The 11,066-nt window shown below is 50.8% G+C and overlaps 1 protein-coding gene across 1 annotated transcript in view; it reads right to left on the bottom strand.

Annotated features, from left to right (window-relative positions):
* Nucleotides 1-6: 6 nt before the first annotated feature.
* Nucleotides 7-11,066, bottom strand: part of LOC103767963 (protocadherin-19-like) — a gene marked incomplete at both ends in the record, with an annotated part of 24,364 nt that continues 13,304 nt past the window's right edge. The window contains 2 exons of the mRNA XM_008935094.1: nucleotides 7-140; nucleotides 3,244-3,302. Of these exons, the coding sequence (XP_008933342.1) occupies nucleotides 7-140; nucleotides 3,244-3,302 (193 nt within the window). The remainder of the gene's footprint in view (nucleotides 141-3,243; nucleotides 3,303-11,066) is intronic.

Raw genomic sequence — 11,066 nt, 5'->3', positions numbered from 1 at the left:
GGACGCTGGTGTTCAGCACGTCGTTGACGGCCGTGTCGCAGTAGAGGCCCCGCTGCACGTCGTGCTCACTGTCCGTCTGGTCGCTCTCCTCGTGGCCGCTGTCCTTCAGACTGTTCCCCTCCAAGTCCTTGAACGTGGAGCTGCTGGGGAAGACACAGCCGTGACTGACCGGGTGGCACGAGGTGGCCCCTGCCCCACGGTGCTGCCCCAAGACCTGCGGTGGTGGCACGGCTGTCACCCCTCAGCCTCATGTCCCCCGCTGTCCCCGGCACCCAGCGGTGCTGTCCCCGGCACCCAGCGGCAGGGCTGGGACCTGCACGGAGAGCTGGGGCAAAGGGTGCAGGAGGAGCATCCTCTCCTTGGCATCTCCGCCCCCCTGAAACACAGCACCCAGCCTGCACCCCCCCACAGGGTGCTTCTGCCCACAGGCACAGTGTGACTCTGTGGCTATCAGGGAAGCTGGATTTGAACACAAAATTTTAAAACTATACACTAAATGAACTGAATATGAATTAAAACTAGGCTCCCTCGAGTCATGTTACCTCATACTGAAGGATACACAGGATATAAACCTTAATTTTTTAGGTTATAGGCCACATCCTAATCACTTGAAGTCTGAAAACAAACGTCTTCCTAGAAACGGGAATTTCTTTTCACAATGACGGTGTCGTTCTTATTTTTAAAAATAATCTGGTGATTTGGGTCCAAGTTCACACAGCTCTAAGGAGATCTGATACAGAGTCAAACTCCTTGACTCCTCTTGCAAGTGCAGCTACTGCTGAGGGACCTGAGGGATGAGTTGCTCCCAAATTTCTCCCCAAGGGCTGAGCGACTCGATCACCCCACGGCATCCATCTCCTAGGCTGGAGAGATGGAAGGATTTAATTTCTGGCTGCACTGGGGTTCCTTCTGCTGCTCCATGCTGCCCTGCAAGAGGTGATGCCCTAGGACACCAGCTGCAGGAAGCCACAGGAACATCTCAAGATGTGCCTGCCCTGCGTGGCACAGCCATTGGGACATCCCTGGGGCCACCCAGCCTGCACCTCCTCCCACACCCAGCCTCGGTATGGGATATCTGCACCCATCCAGGGGGATTCACCTGCACCCATGGCCCCAAACTTTCTCTGCCTGGTTTGGTGTGAAACTTTGGTGGAAGACACGGCCTGGGCTTCAAAGCACCAAAGAGCTGGAGATTTTCATTACTTTGAAAAGCCCTTTTGCGTCTCCACGGAAACCAAGCAGACCACCTACCATCTGATGCTTTGCAAAAGCACACGAGGGGGGAGCTCTGAAATACATATAAATTGGTAAACCTTCAAACATTACCTTTTAAATAAAGATGTCCCTGCTGAAGCCACTGACTTTGATTCCAGGCGACATCAAAGAATTTTAAGTTAAGAAAGCACTACAAATCTACAATTCATTTGTGTGTGAGTGGAGGAGCGAGAGAGGCAGGCAGACAACACAGGAAAAGTACAAATAGATTAATTAAAGTGCTGGATTTGAGGAGATTCACTCACCAAAGATAGAAGAGCTACAACATCTTCATAAAGGCAAAGGATGAAAATAACGCCAGAGTACGTTACAGAAAATATTTTTTGCTCTTAGATGTCTGCACAGGGTTCCCAGCACCCGTTGTACTCAAGATACAAGACAAAGGTAGAAAGCAAAGGGAAACGCTGTCCTACACGGAGCTGCTGTTCCTAAAGCACAGGCAGCCCGTGTTACAAGGCATTTATCTTCCCTGCAGTGAAGCAGACCGGAATGCAGCAGCCACGCGACACGTTTCCGCGGCTGACACTTCTCTAAAGGATGGGCAGGTCTGGGGGAATCGGCAGCAGCAGCATTTCCCAAACAATACAGCCTCCAAGTAAGCCCCCGCTTGCCTTTATCTTAGGTGTGAACGAGGAAAGATTAATAGATTTGGGGTTTCTTCAGCCTGCCTGCAGGCTCTCTGGCGAGGAGCAGCGTGGCACAGGCAAACCAGCTCTCTTGCAATCGCATTAGCATCGTTAAACATCATGAGCCAGGTAGGCAAATATCCCTGCCCTTCGCTAGCTAAACCCGAGCTGCTAACACAATGCACTCCCAGCTCCCTGACTCCTTAGATTTTTAAGATGTAAACAAATGGGATCTCAGCCAGGCAGATAATTGGATTTTTTTACCGCTCGGATCAGATCTCAACAGTTCAGGGCTGGCTCCTGCTACCCTCTCCATCGCACTCCTGCTACCACGATGGTTTCTGCAGAGCTCCCAGGCACAACCCCACCAGCCACGGGCATGGGCACGGGGATGGGCACAGCCCCAGCTCGCTCAGCACACACCTCGGAAGGAGGGGAGCTGGGGGAGAGCTGCCAATCCCATCCTTCGCCCACATCCTGGGTGGGGAGACGGCCCCACGGGCCTCGGCCATGGCCCTGGCAAGTATTGGTCGTGCTGGGTCAGTGCCTGGCGAGTACTGGTCGTGCTGGGTCAGTGCCTGGCAAGTAGTGGTGGTGCTGGGTCAGTGCCTGGCAAGTAGTGGTGGTGCTGGGTCAGTGCCTTTCCCTGCCTCGAACAGCCGGGGAGGCAGCAGAGAGCCCAGCCCCCACCCCACAGCAGGATGCTCACCTCTAGGTTAACACCATCCAGTGAGGTTCAGCCGGCTAACCCCGGCATTAACCTCCCTGAGACATTCCTTCATCACTGCTAAGCTCTAAGATCTCCGTATTTTATCCAAAAGGTTAAATTCCCCCAAGGGTAATTGCCAGGTTGCCACTGAACCGATGATTTCCTTCTTACCCAGGGAAGAAGAAAGCCCAGCAAAGTGCTGTTTTCCCTCGGTATTCAAACTAAAACAGTGAGCATGTCTCCAACCCAATTGCCTGCCCCCAAACGAGATCTGTATTTTTTTTTCCATGGCAGGGAGATCTCACCATCCAAATCTATCATTTTGTTCCTGTGCATTCAAATAGAATAAACTCTATGAATCTGAAAGTTGTCAGGGTAACAGCACTCCACCTAACTCACTGCAACTTCCCGGGGCGAAGGAGCCCAAGAGAAGAAAAAGAGACTTGCCTCTACTGCAGACCGAGAGCAATGGGACTTGGTAGGAAATAAATACTGTTTTTAAAATCAAATGATTACTCTTGAAACGTTTTGCATATTAAAAAGAGCAAGGAGTATATAGCGCAGGAAGGAAGAACATTAAATAATCAGGACTTGGCTGGGCAAACCCAAGTGCTTTCAAGCGAGCCTACGTACCTTTTTATTAAATGAGCTCTGCTGTTCACGTAGTTGGAATCGAAGGAGTAGTTTTCAGTCTGAAAGGAGGAAAAGAGAAGGGAGATGGTTACAAGTCTGATATGCCCAGGCCTGGGAACAGCCAGGTTTGCAGTGCCAGGACAAATCCAGCAGGAAACTCTGGGAAAGGGAAGGAGCGTCCCCGCACGGGATAGACCCCAGCAAGCATGAAAAACTCCAGTCCCTGTCTATCTTTCCACCAGCTTTCACAAAAAAAAGAAAAAAAAAGAAGAAAAAAAGGCTGGCTGGTGACCACAGAACAATTTGCAGAGAAGAAACAATGTGACCGTGCTCTGTTACAAAACTAATTGCTTTTAATTCCCTGATGGACTGGGTTCTGTGTGTGTCAATTTGACTGAAAGTTCAAAAGGTATTTTTCTTATTAGTGTATAATTAACATGTTAAAATATTTATTGCATAGATATGTAAATGCCAGCAAGGTAATCCCCTGCCAGAGAATTTAACGTGGGAACTTTTCTTTGTTTTACATCATTTCATTTGCAAGAGACAGTGGGCTCTGTTATTAATAAAAAAGCAAACAATGGGTGACACGGTTAAAAGTTGGAGGGGATTGAAAGCAGAGGAGAAGAGTTAATGGATTTGCCATTTGCAAGCAAAAGCCACTAACTCACCCTGCACTTGAAACAAACAAACCAAAAGCATCCAGAAGGTAGGGAAGAGAGCAGGGTGTCACCACCCAGCAGGACACGGTGGGAGCTGTGGGGTGGGATGTGGTGGGAGCTATGGAGTGGCACGTGGTAGCATCTGCATGGTCTGACCAGGATCCTTCCGGAGCTTGAAGGACCCAGGAGGATGCGGGATGATGAGTCAGGTACCCCCATTCATGCATTCATCCACTCAAAGTCCCCCCCAGATCTCCAGGGATCCCACCTGAGCTCCTACCAGCAGCACCCCTCGCCCGGGGGACACTCCTTGCCCCCACCAGGCATGCTGGTCAGGCTCTGCTCTGTCCTCCTTGCTCTGGGCTGACAGCAGCATCCCCCCAGGAGAGGAGCGGGGACAGCCATGTACCCAGCAGCCCCACCCCGGCTCCTCCTCACCCCGGCTCCACGGCCGCTCTCCTGCCCAAAGAGCCACTCAGGGATGCTATGGCCTGTTTTTATGGCAATTATGAACATGGTAAAAATAAATGCATGCATCTTTAATGTCTCAATAAATAAAGGGAAGCAGAGTCTGCTGCTAACGTAATCACAAGGGCAGGATGCAGGGAGCGGGGCCGCTGCAGCAGAGCCCGATGCGAAATCCAATCGTACCCCAGCAGAGGTTACACTGCTCTGCCAAGATAATAAAGCAAAGGCAGCGTTGGTTAAGTGTGACCTTTTCTGAAATACAGCACAATATCCAATTTACCAAACAGGAACCTCCCAGAGAGAAACATGCAAGGAGCTGCGAGCCGGGGGAGTTGGTCTAACACTCAGCACGGCTCGGTTATTACTTTCACATAGTAATTACTGCTGGAGAGTCACGCAGGAGATTTACTGCACAAACCACTGGTCCCTGCAGCTCCTGCATCCTCTGTTCTGCAGGACGACTTTGATGGTTAGAGCTGAGGAGCAAACAGATGTATTTTTTAAAAAATAGGTGATGCCCGTGCCTTTGAACACCGCAGAAAAGGCCTGATGCTGTTATCCAGCAAGGCTGGCACTGCTGTGTGCCCCAGAAGGGGTGGTGCTGCCCCTCAGCAGCCCTGCAGGAGACCCCAGCCCCGCACACGGGCTCGGAGGGCAGCCGAGTGATGTAAGGCAGGAGGGATGGGAGTGGTTTCAGAGCAATCCCCGCTCAGTGGGGAGTCCTCTCCATCACCCTGCACTGGCAGATGTGGGAATGGCTCCAGCAAGCCCAGAGCCTCAGCTGGCTCCATCCCCATGTCCCGAGCCCTGCTGCCATGTCCAGCAGCAGCATGAGTCCCCCTGAACCCACCACTGCCCCCATCAGCTCCATCCCTATCTGCGCATACCTCAGCCCTGGGAAAACCAGGAGAGGAAGGGGTGGGTGTGAGGACCCAGAGAACAAATGTCAACACGCATAGCTACATCACAGAGCTTTAAAACTCTCACAGGCACTGATGCCACACAGCCCAGGCTCCAGGGGCCAAGGGATGCCAAGGGACACCCAGGGCCAATGCTTGGCTGATGCCACCAAAACCCCACCGCGGGCTGTGGAAACACCACATGTGCTGCCATCATGCCTCCTGCTGCAGCCCAGACACAGACCTCCTGCAAAATCCCCCTCTGACCAACACCACCAGGAGCTTTGGTGTTGATTCCTGACCAAAGCAGAAGACCAAATCCTGACTCAACTGAAATCATTCACCAATGAGTAAATTCCCCATGATTTATATTTGATGGTCTGGAGTAACGTCCTTCCCATGTGGACTCCCTGGTCCACGTGTCCTCCTCTGCTTGGGATGTTCTGCACCACGCCACCAATGAAACCCTCCAAGTCTCCAAGCAAACGAGAGGGTTCCCGTGAGGTCAGTCACAGCATCCGTTCCCAGGCCTCAAATCCTCCACGCCACCAAAAGCAGCACGACTAATGCTAATTACTTCCAGATTCGGACAAAACAAGGAGTAGCACAGCCACAAGGATGGGAAATCTGCTTTTCCTGGGCTGGGGGGTTGCACCCTCAGTGAGAGCTGCCTGCCCTGCCCTCACCAGCACACTCCCACCGGTGCACGAAGCAGCCCAGCAGTTTGCAAGACCTCTCCTCAGCCGTGGGATTATCCGTCAAGGTTATCTCCATGCAGGCTAGGGGAGCAAACCAGAAAAATAAAAAAGAAATGAGATTTTTCATGGAGAAGGGCTGCTTTATAGCTTGCATTATTCAATCGAAGCTCACTTGATTTAATTCTAGTTCATCCTGCAAAGTGCAATCACTCACAAACAGAGGCAAAACGGAGGAGAAGGAGAACATCTCCAGCATGTCAACATTTTAATTGGGAAAGGATCCGCTCCCTCTCTTAATGAGGCCCAAACAACAAAGTTGAAGCACAAAAAAAGAGGGAAAAGGTAGGGCTGGCTGGCGCCGATGAAAGGGTGTTCTTCATCAAGTGCATCACTGAGGGGCCAGCCCTCCTCGTCTTCATTATTTTGGCAGAAGCAAACAAACTGTTACTTTCTCACTGATGGGCTTTGCTCCTGCAGAAATCAAAGGCGAGCCCAGCCTCGAGCCCATCCTCTCCTTTCCATGTCATGAGCTGGGCATGGCAAGGACCTCCCGAACAATTCTGATCTCCTGCTCATCATGACACGAAGAAGGGACGCTCAGGCTTGTCAGGATCAGCCCCTCAGCCTCTGTGCTATGAATAAACAATACATTCAAGGCATTGGGAAGCACTGAACAACACTTAGCATCCAGCCTGTGGTCTCAGCCTGCATTTCCCTTGGAGGAGAGAAACCCTGCTGTCCTCCAGGCTACAGACTTGCTTTCCAGATGCAGGCACGTTGGTGTCAGTGCCATCAAAGAGGGGGCCCTGGCTCACCACACAGCTCACCACTGCCTAATTTGAAAAATGCTTTTAACTGCTGCCTTAGCAACACAAATATAAATATAACAACAAGACACACTCGGAATCAAGCAATCAGCAGGGAAATTTTAAACTTTTTCAGTTTGTTTTTTTTCCCCCAGCGGTTGCTTTCAGTTCAGGACTGCCAATTCCATTAAATTAAAAAAACAAAAAATAGATGTACAAACATCAGTACAGCTCTTCTTGACCTGGACATCACGGGGGGGTGACTTCCCCATCAGCAAAAGGTCTGTTAGCAACAGGGTGCTGCTCTAACGACTGCTCACTCTCTGCCTTAGAAACAGAAATAAACCCCCAGAGGATCCAAAGGCGGCTTAAGGGGAATTAATGGAAGTGCCAGGAGAAATGTCAGCGGGCTGTGGCAGCTCCGGGCACGGCCACCGCTGTGGGCTGCTGGAGAAGCAGAGGATGCTGGCTGGGGTCGCTCCCTGGAGCCAGGGGGATGTGTCCTGGGCCGTGCCACAGGCTCAGACCAGCACGGCCGTGCCCCTGCCAGCCTGCCTGCCTCGGGGCAGGTGCCCAGGATCTGGCTCTTTCTCACTCTTCCCTCTTCTCGGCTCTTTCAAATGGTTTTAGGCTTTTTTCAAACCAAACTCTAGGGAGGTGAAAATCCAGCTTTCCCTGCTGTGTCTGGCTCTTGATGGAGGGTTTGGCTCCTCGGTTCACACATCAGCCCCCCAGCACAGTCCGTGGTTGTTTGAAGCTGGACCCATCTCTCCCGACGCAAAGTGACAGGTATCCATCCCTCCGCCAGCCACTGCCTTGGAAGATGACTCTAAAGCATCTCAGTGTGGGGCTTTTTGCCCTTCTTCTCACTTCAGGGTGAAAACATTTCTATCTTCCTACAAATTATTGTAAACCTGCTGCAACCTCCTGCCAAAGCATGTAGGGACCCTTCACAAAATCAGCTTCATAAAAATGACACATTTAGCGCCACTTTTTCAGGGTTATCCCTTGAGCCTTTTTGTTTCCCCTACGTGCCTTGTTAATAAAGCTTGCATGTCACCCTTTATTATTAAAAACCAAAGAGGACCTTTCTCCAAGGCTGCAATGTGCACATCTCCTTTTGGGTTTCAGAAAATCCTCCCGAAATATCCGACGGCTCCTCATCCTTTGCATCAAGCTGCACACCTTCATCAGGAGCACCAGTCCTGACCTTCCCTCCATGCTGCAGGCATCGTCAGGGACCACAGCTATAGCATATAGCTCCCAAAAATCCACTGGTGGGAAGGGCAGGGCTTGTAAGATCACTTGACCTTGTCCTGCATTCTCAGTGCTGGGCCATTCAATCACAGGCTTCGGCATCTGCAATAAAACTGTTGCTGCCTGTTAGGAGATCTCACCAGCACTTAATTCTTATGGTTTGAACTATATTGCAGGTCATACAGAATTCATGCAAATGAAATAAAACCACTCCAGCTGCACTTGGAAAATGGAAGACTTCAGGGGAGGGACCAGGTCGAATGAAGTACGCACCAGCAACGAGGGCAAGTCATTATCATCTAGCAAGCTGCTTAATTACCCCATGGGAAATAAAGTGCCCTGACGTGGTTTGGAACCCCACTGAACACCAAAATCCAGCCCCACAGCCCCAGGAGGAACAACCAGGCTCATCCTGATGCTCTCACACCCAGCAACGTGGCTGGTCTCTCTCTGCACGTTGGCAGAAGACTCTTCAGACCCAGATCCATGCTGGGAGCAGATCACAAAGCACATCAGGAAAGATTTAACCCCATTGTGTGTGACCACAAGTAATTAGCCCCTGGGCTACCAGCTGCTGATGAGGACATGGTTGCCTTGGAGCATCAGTCAGAGGCCAGGACCCGTGGCTGAAGACCAGCCTGGATGAGCACCTCAGTGCCTGACTCACTTGAGAAGTTCTGCTCCTCCCTCCTCATGCTCTCCACCAGCTCTGCTCTGGCACTGAAGGCACCTGCAGCCCTGGGTGAGGGTCCTGAGCACAGTGGCCACACTCTGGGAAGATCTAGCAGGAGACAGACCCACATTTCCCAGCTCTTCACTCTCCAGAACTGGTACCTTCCAGCACAGTGTGCATTAGCAATGTGAGAGCCCAAGGCTTTGGGTTAAATTCCTGTGCAATCTCTACCCAAACAGCCACCAGTGCTTCCACCATGGAGGAAAGTCAGCAAATGCTGATGGACCACCCTCTGCTCTGACAGCCAAGCTGTGCTGTGACTCAGAGACCCCTGAGGGGCCGTTTGGAAAGGACCCAGCAGGCCACCAGTCCCCACCAGCAGCTCCAACCCACTCAACAAGCACCCGAGCACAGGGAGGCACCTCTGCTGTGTCAACAGCCCTAGGCAAGATGGAAGGAAAAGGTGAAGCAATTGGGGTCTTATTAAGGAGTATTTAAGGAGGAGTTCAATAAAGGTTAAAAGGATCTGACCTCTGGCATCTCCCTTTGCAGCCATCTCCCAGCTCACTGCTAAAGCCTGTAATACAGGAGACTGCAAACTGTAAACTAGCAACAGAGTGTCTCTCAAAAAGTGCATTTAGCATCTGATATTGATGTTTTATAATTAGATGTAATACAGCAGATCATTTTCCTGCCCTTGATCAATGAAACCAGGGCTGGTTTTGGGGTTGAGCTTTTTTGCAGACACTCTGATTGCTGCCGAAACCAACGGGAGCAGTGCCTCGCTCAGTTCAGCAGGAACGAGCAGAGACAGGGATGTGCAAACACAGCATCCATTTAGATTTACTATCCCCGAAATATAAACAGAATATTTATTCCTGACCTTTTAAGCACTAATTCCAAATTTAATGAGGCACAATGAACATTCCTCAGAGCCAGACTCCATGGCTGCTTAACACCACCGACCCCCTAATTACTACTGCAGCTTAAATAAAGGGCATTTGGTTCTGATGGACGTTATTAAACACCGAAGGAACCGACTCCAGCCTCCATTTTCTCTTGATGAAATAAAAAGCACTGCAGAGAAATCACTGGGAGAGTTCATCCTTCAGCATCACCCCGTTCATCAGAACGAGCAGAAGTATCAAACCAGATTGTCCTGCTAATCCGCGCTGAACTCCTGTTCCCTCCCCGAATAAAAACAGGTTTTGTCATTTTTTTGCCTGAAAACGGATCAGAAGCCACAGGAAAGGAGCTGCTGTGAGGTGATTTCAAGAAAGGGTACAGGATTAGAAACCCAGGTTGAATCCCGAGAGCGGCAACACACAGTGAAGCCGTAATCACACTCCTGAAAGCCACAAAACGTGTCACCCAGTTGAATTTGTCAACATATCAGAAATCTACAGTATAGTTATGAAGAGCAAAAACGCAATAATAAAAAAACTGCCTCACATCCAGATGGCACCTATAACCCAAAAGCTCTTTGAAGGCCCTGGCACAAGGGTCCCTCCAGCAGCACCGCCAGGGCATGCACCCACTTGGCACCACCCCCCCCAAAATCAATCCAAAAGCAAAATACTGACCCAAAATAGGGTCATGCCTTCTAGAGAGAACATACAGGCACCCTCCCTGGACCCTGAGAAGCCAGGGGGCTGGCAATGCCCCGGCAGCTGCCCATGCCCAGCCCAGGGCTGGGACAGGAGGGATTTTTGGGTGGCAGGGGCAATGCTTCCCTCCCATGTGCCAACCCACGGGCACAGGGCTGAGCTCACTAGCCCCCCGGGGCACAGCCTTCTGCACAGGGGTGCTGCCTCCATACGCCGAGGAGAATTCCCTGTGGGGATATAATAGCCAATAAACCTAATAAAAGGGTTTTTTCCCGTCACCTGTGCCTGGGATTTTCAGCTGTGTAATGGATCCCTGCACGCAGCTTCCAGCATGGACTACACCCCTCCCTAAGTAATGCGAGAAACAATCTGGATCTAATCAGCAGCCCCAGGGTAATGGGGCATGACTTACAGATTTGTTAAAAAACCTCTCAGAACCGTCCTTTCCCTGCCTCCTGCCACTCAGAATGAAAACAAATATAACAGAGGAACCTTTTTTTAAATGTTCCCATCGCCAGGGCTAAATAAAACTCCTTGTCATTCACCTTCTGGAGCAGCAGGTCAGGCCGACGCGTTTTGTAGGGAACAGGAGAAATCACAGATTTGTCACTGCAGAAAAAATACAAAAAGAAAAAAAAAAGAAAAACCAAAAATCCCTGCAGCTGACTTAAAAATAGCCAAGGTGTGAGATGCTGCTGCCAGCTTGGCACATCAGAGTGACGGGATGCCCGGGCAGCAGCCCAGAGCGGGCAC

The sequence above is a fragment of the Merops nubicus genome, unplaced genomic scaffold (assembly GCF_000691845.1).
Source record: "Merops nubicus isolate BGI_N331 unplaced genomic scaffold, ASM69184v1 scaffold36682, whole genome shotgun sequence".
Taxonomy (NCBI): Eukaryota; Metazoa; Chordata; class Aves; order Coraciiformes; family Meropidae; genus Merops; species Merops nubicus.
The sequence above is the reverse complement of the archived record's forward strand: the minus strand, read 5'-3'. Positions and strand labels throughout refer to the sequence as shown.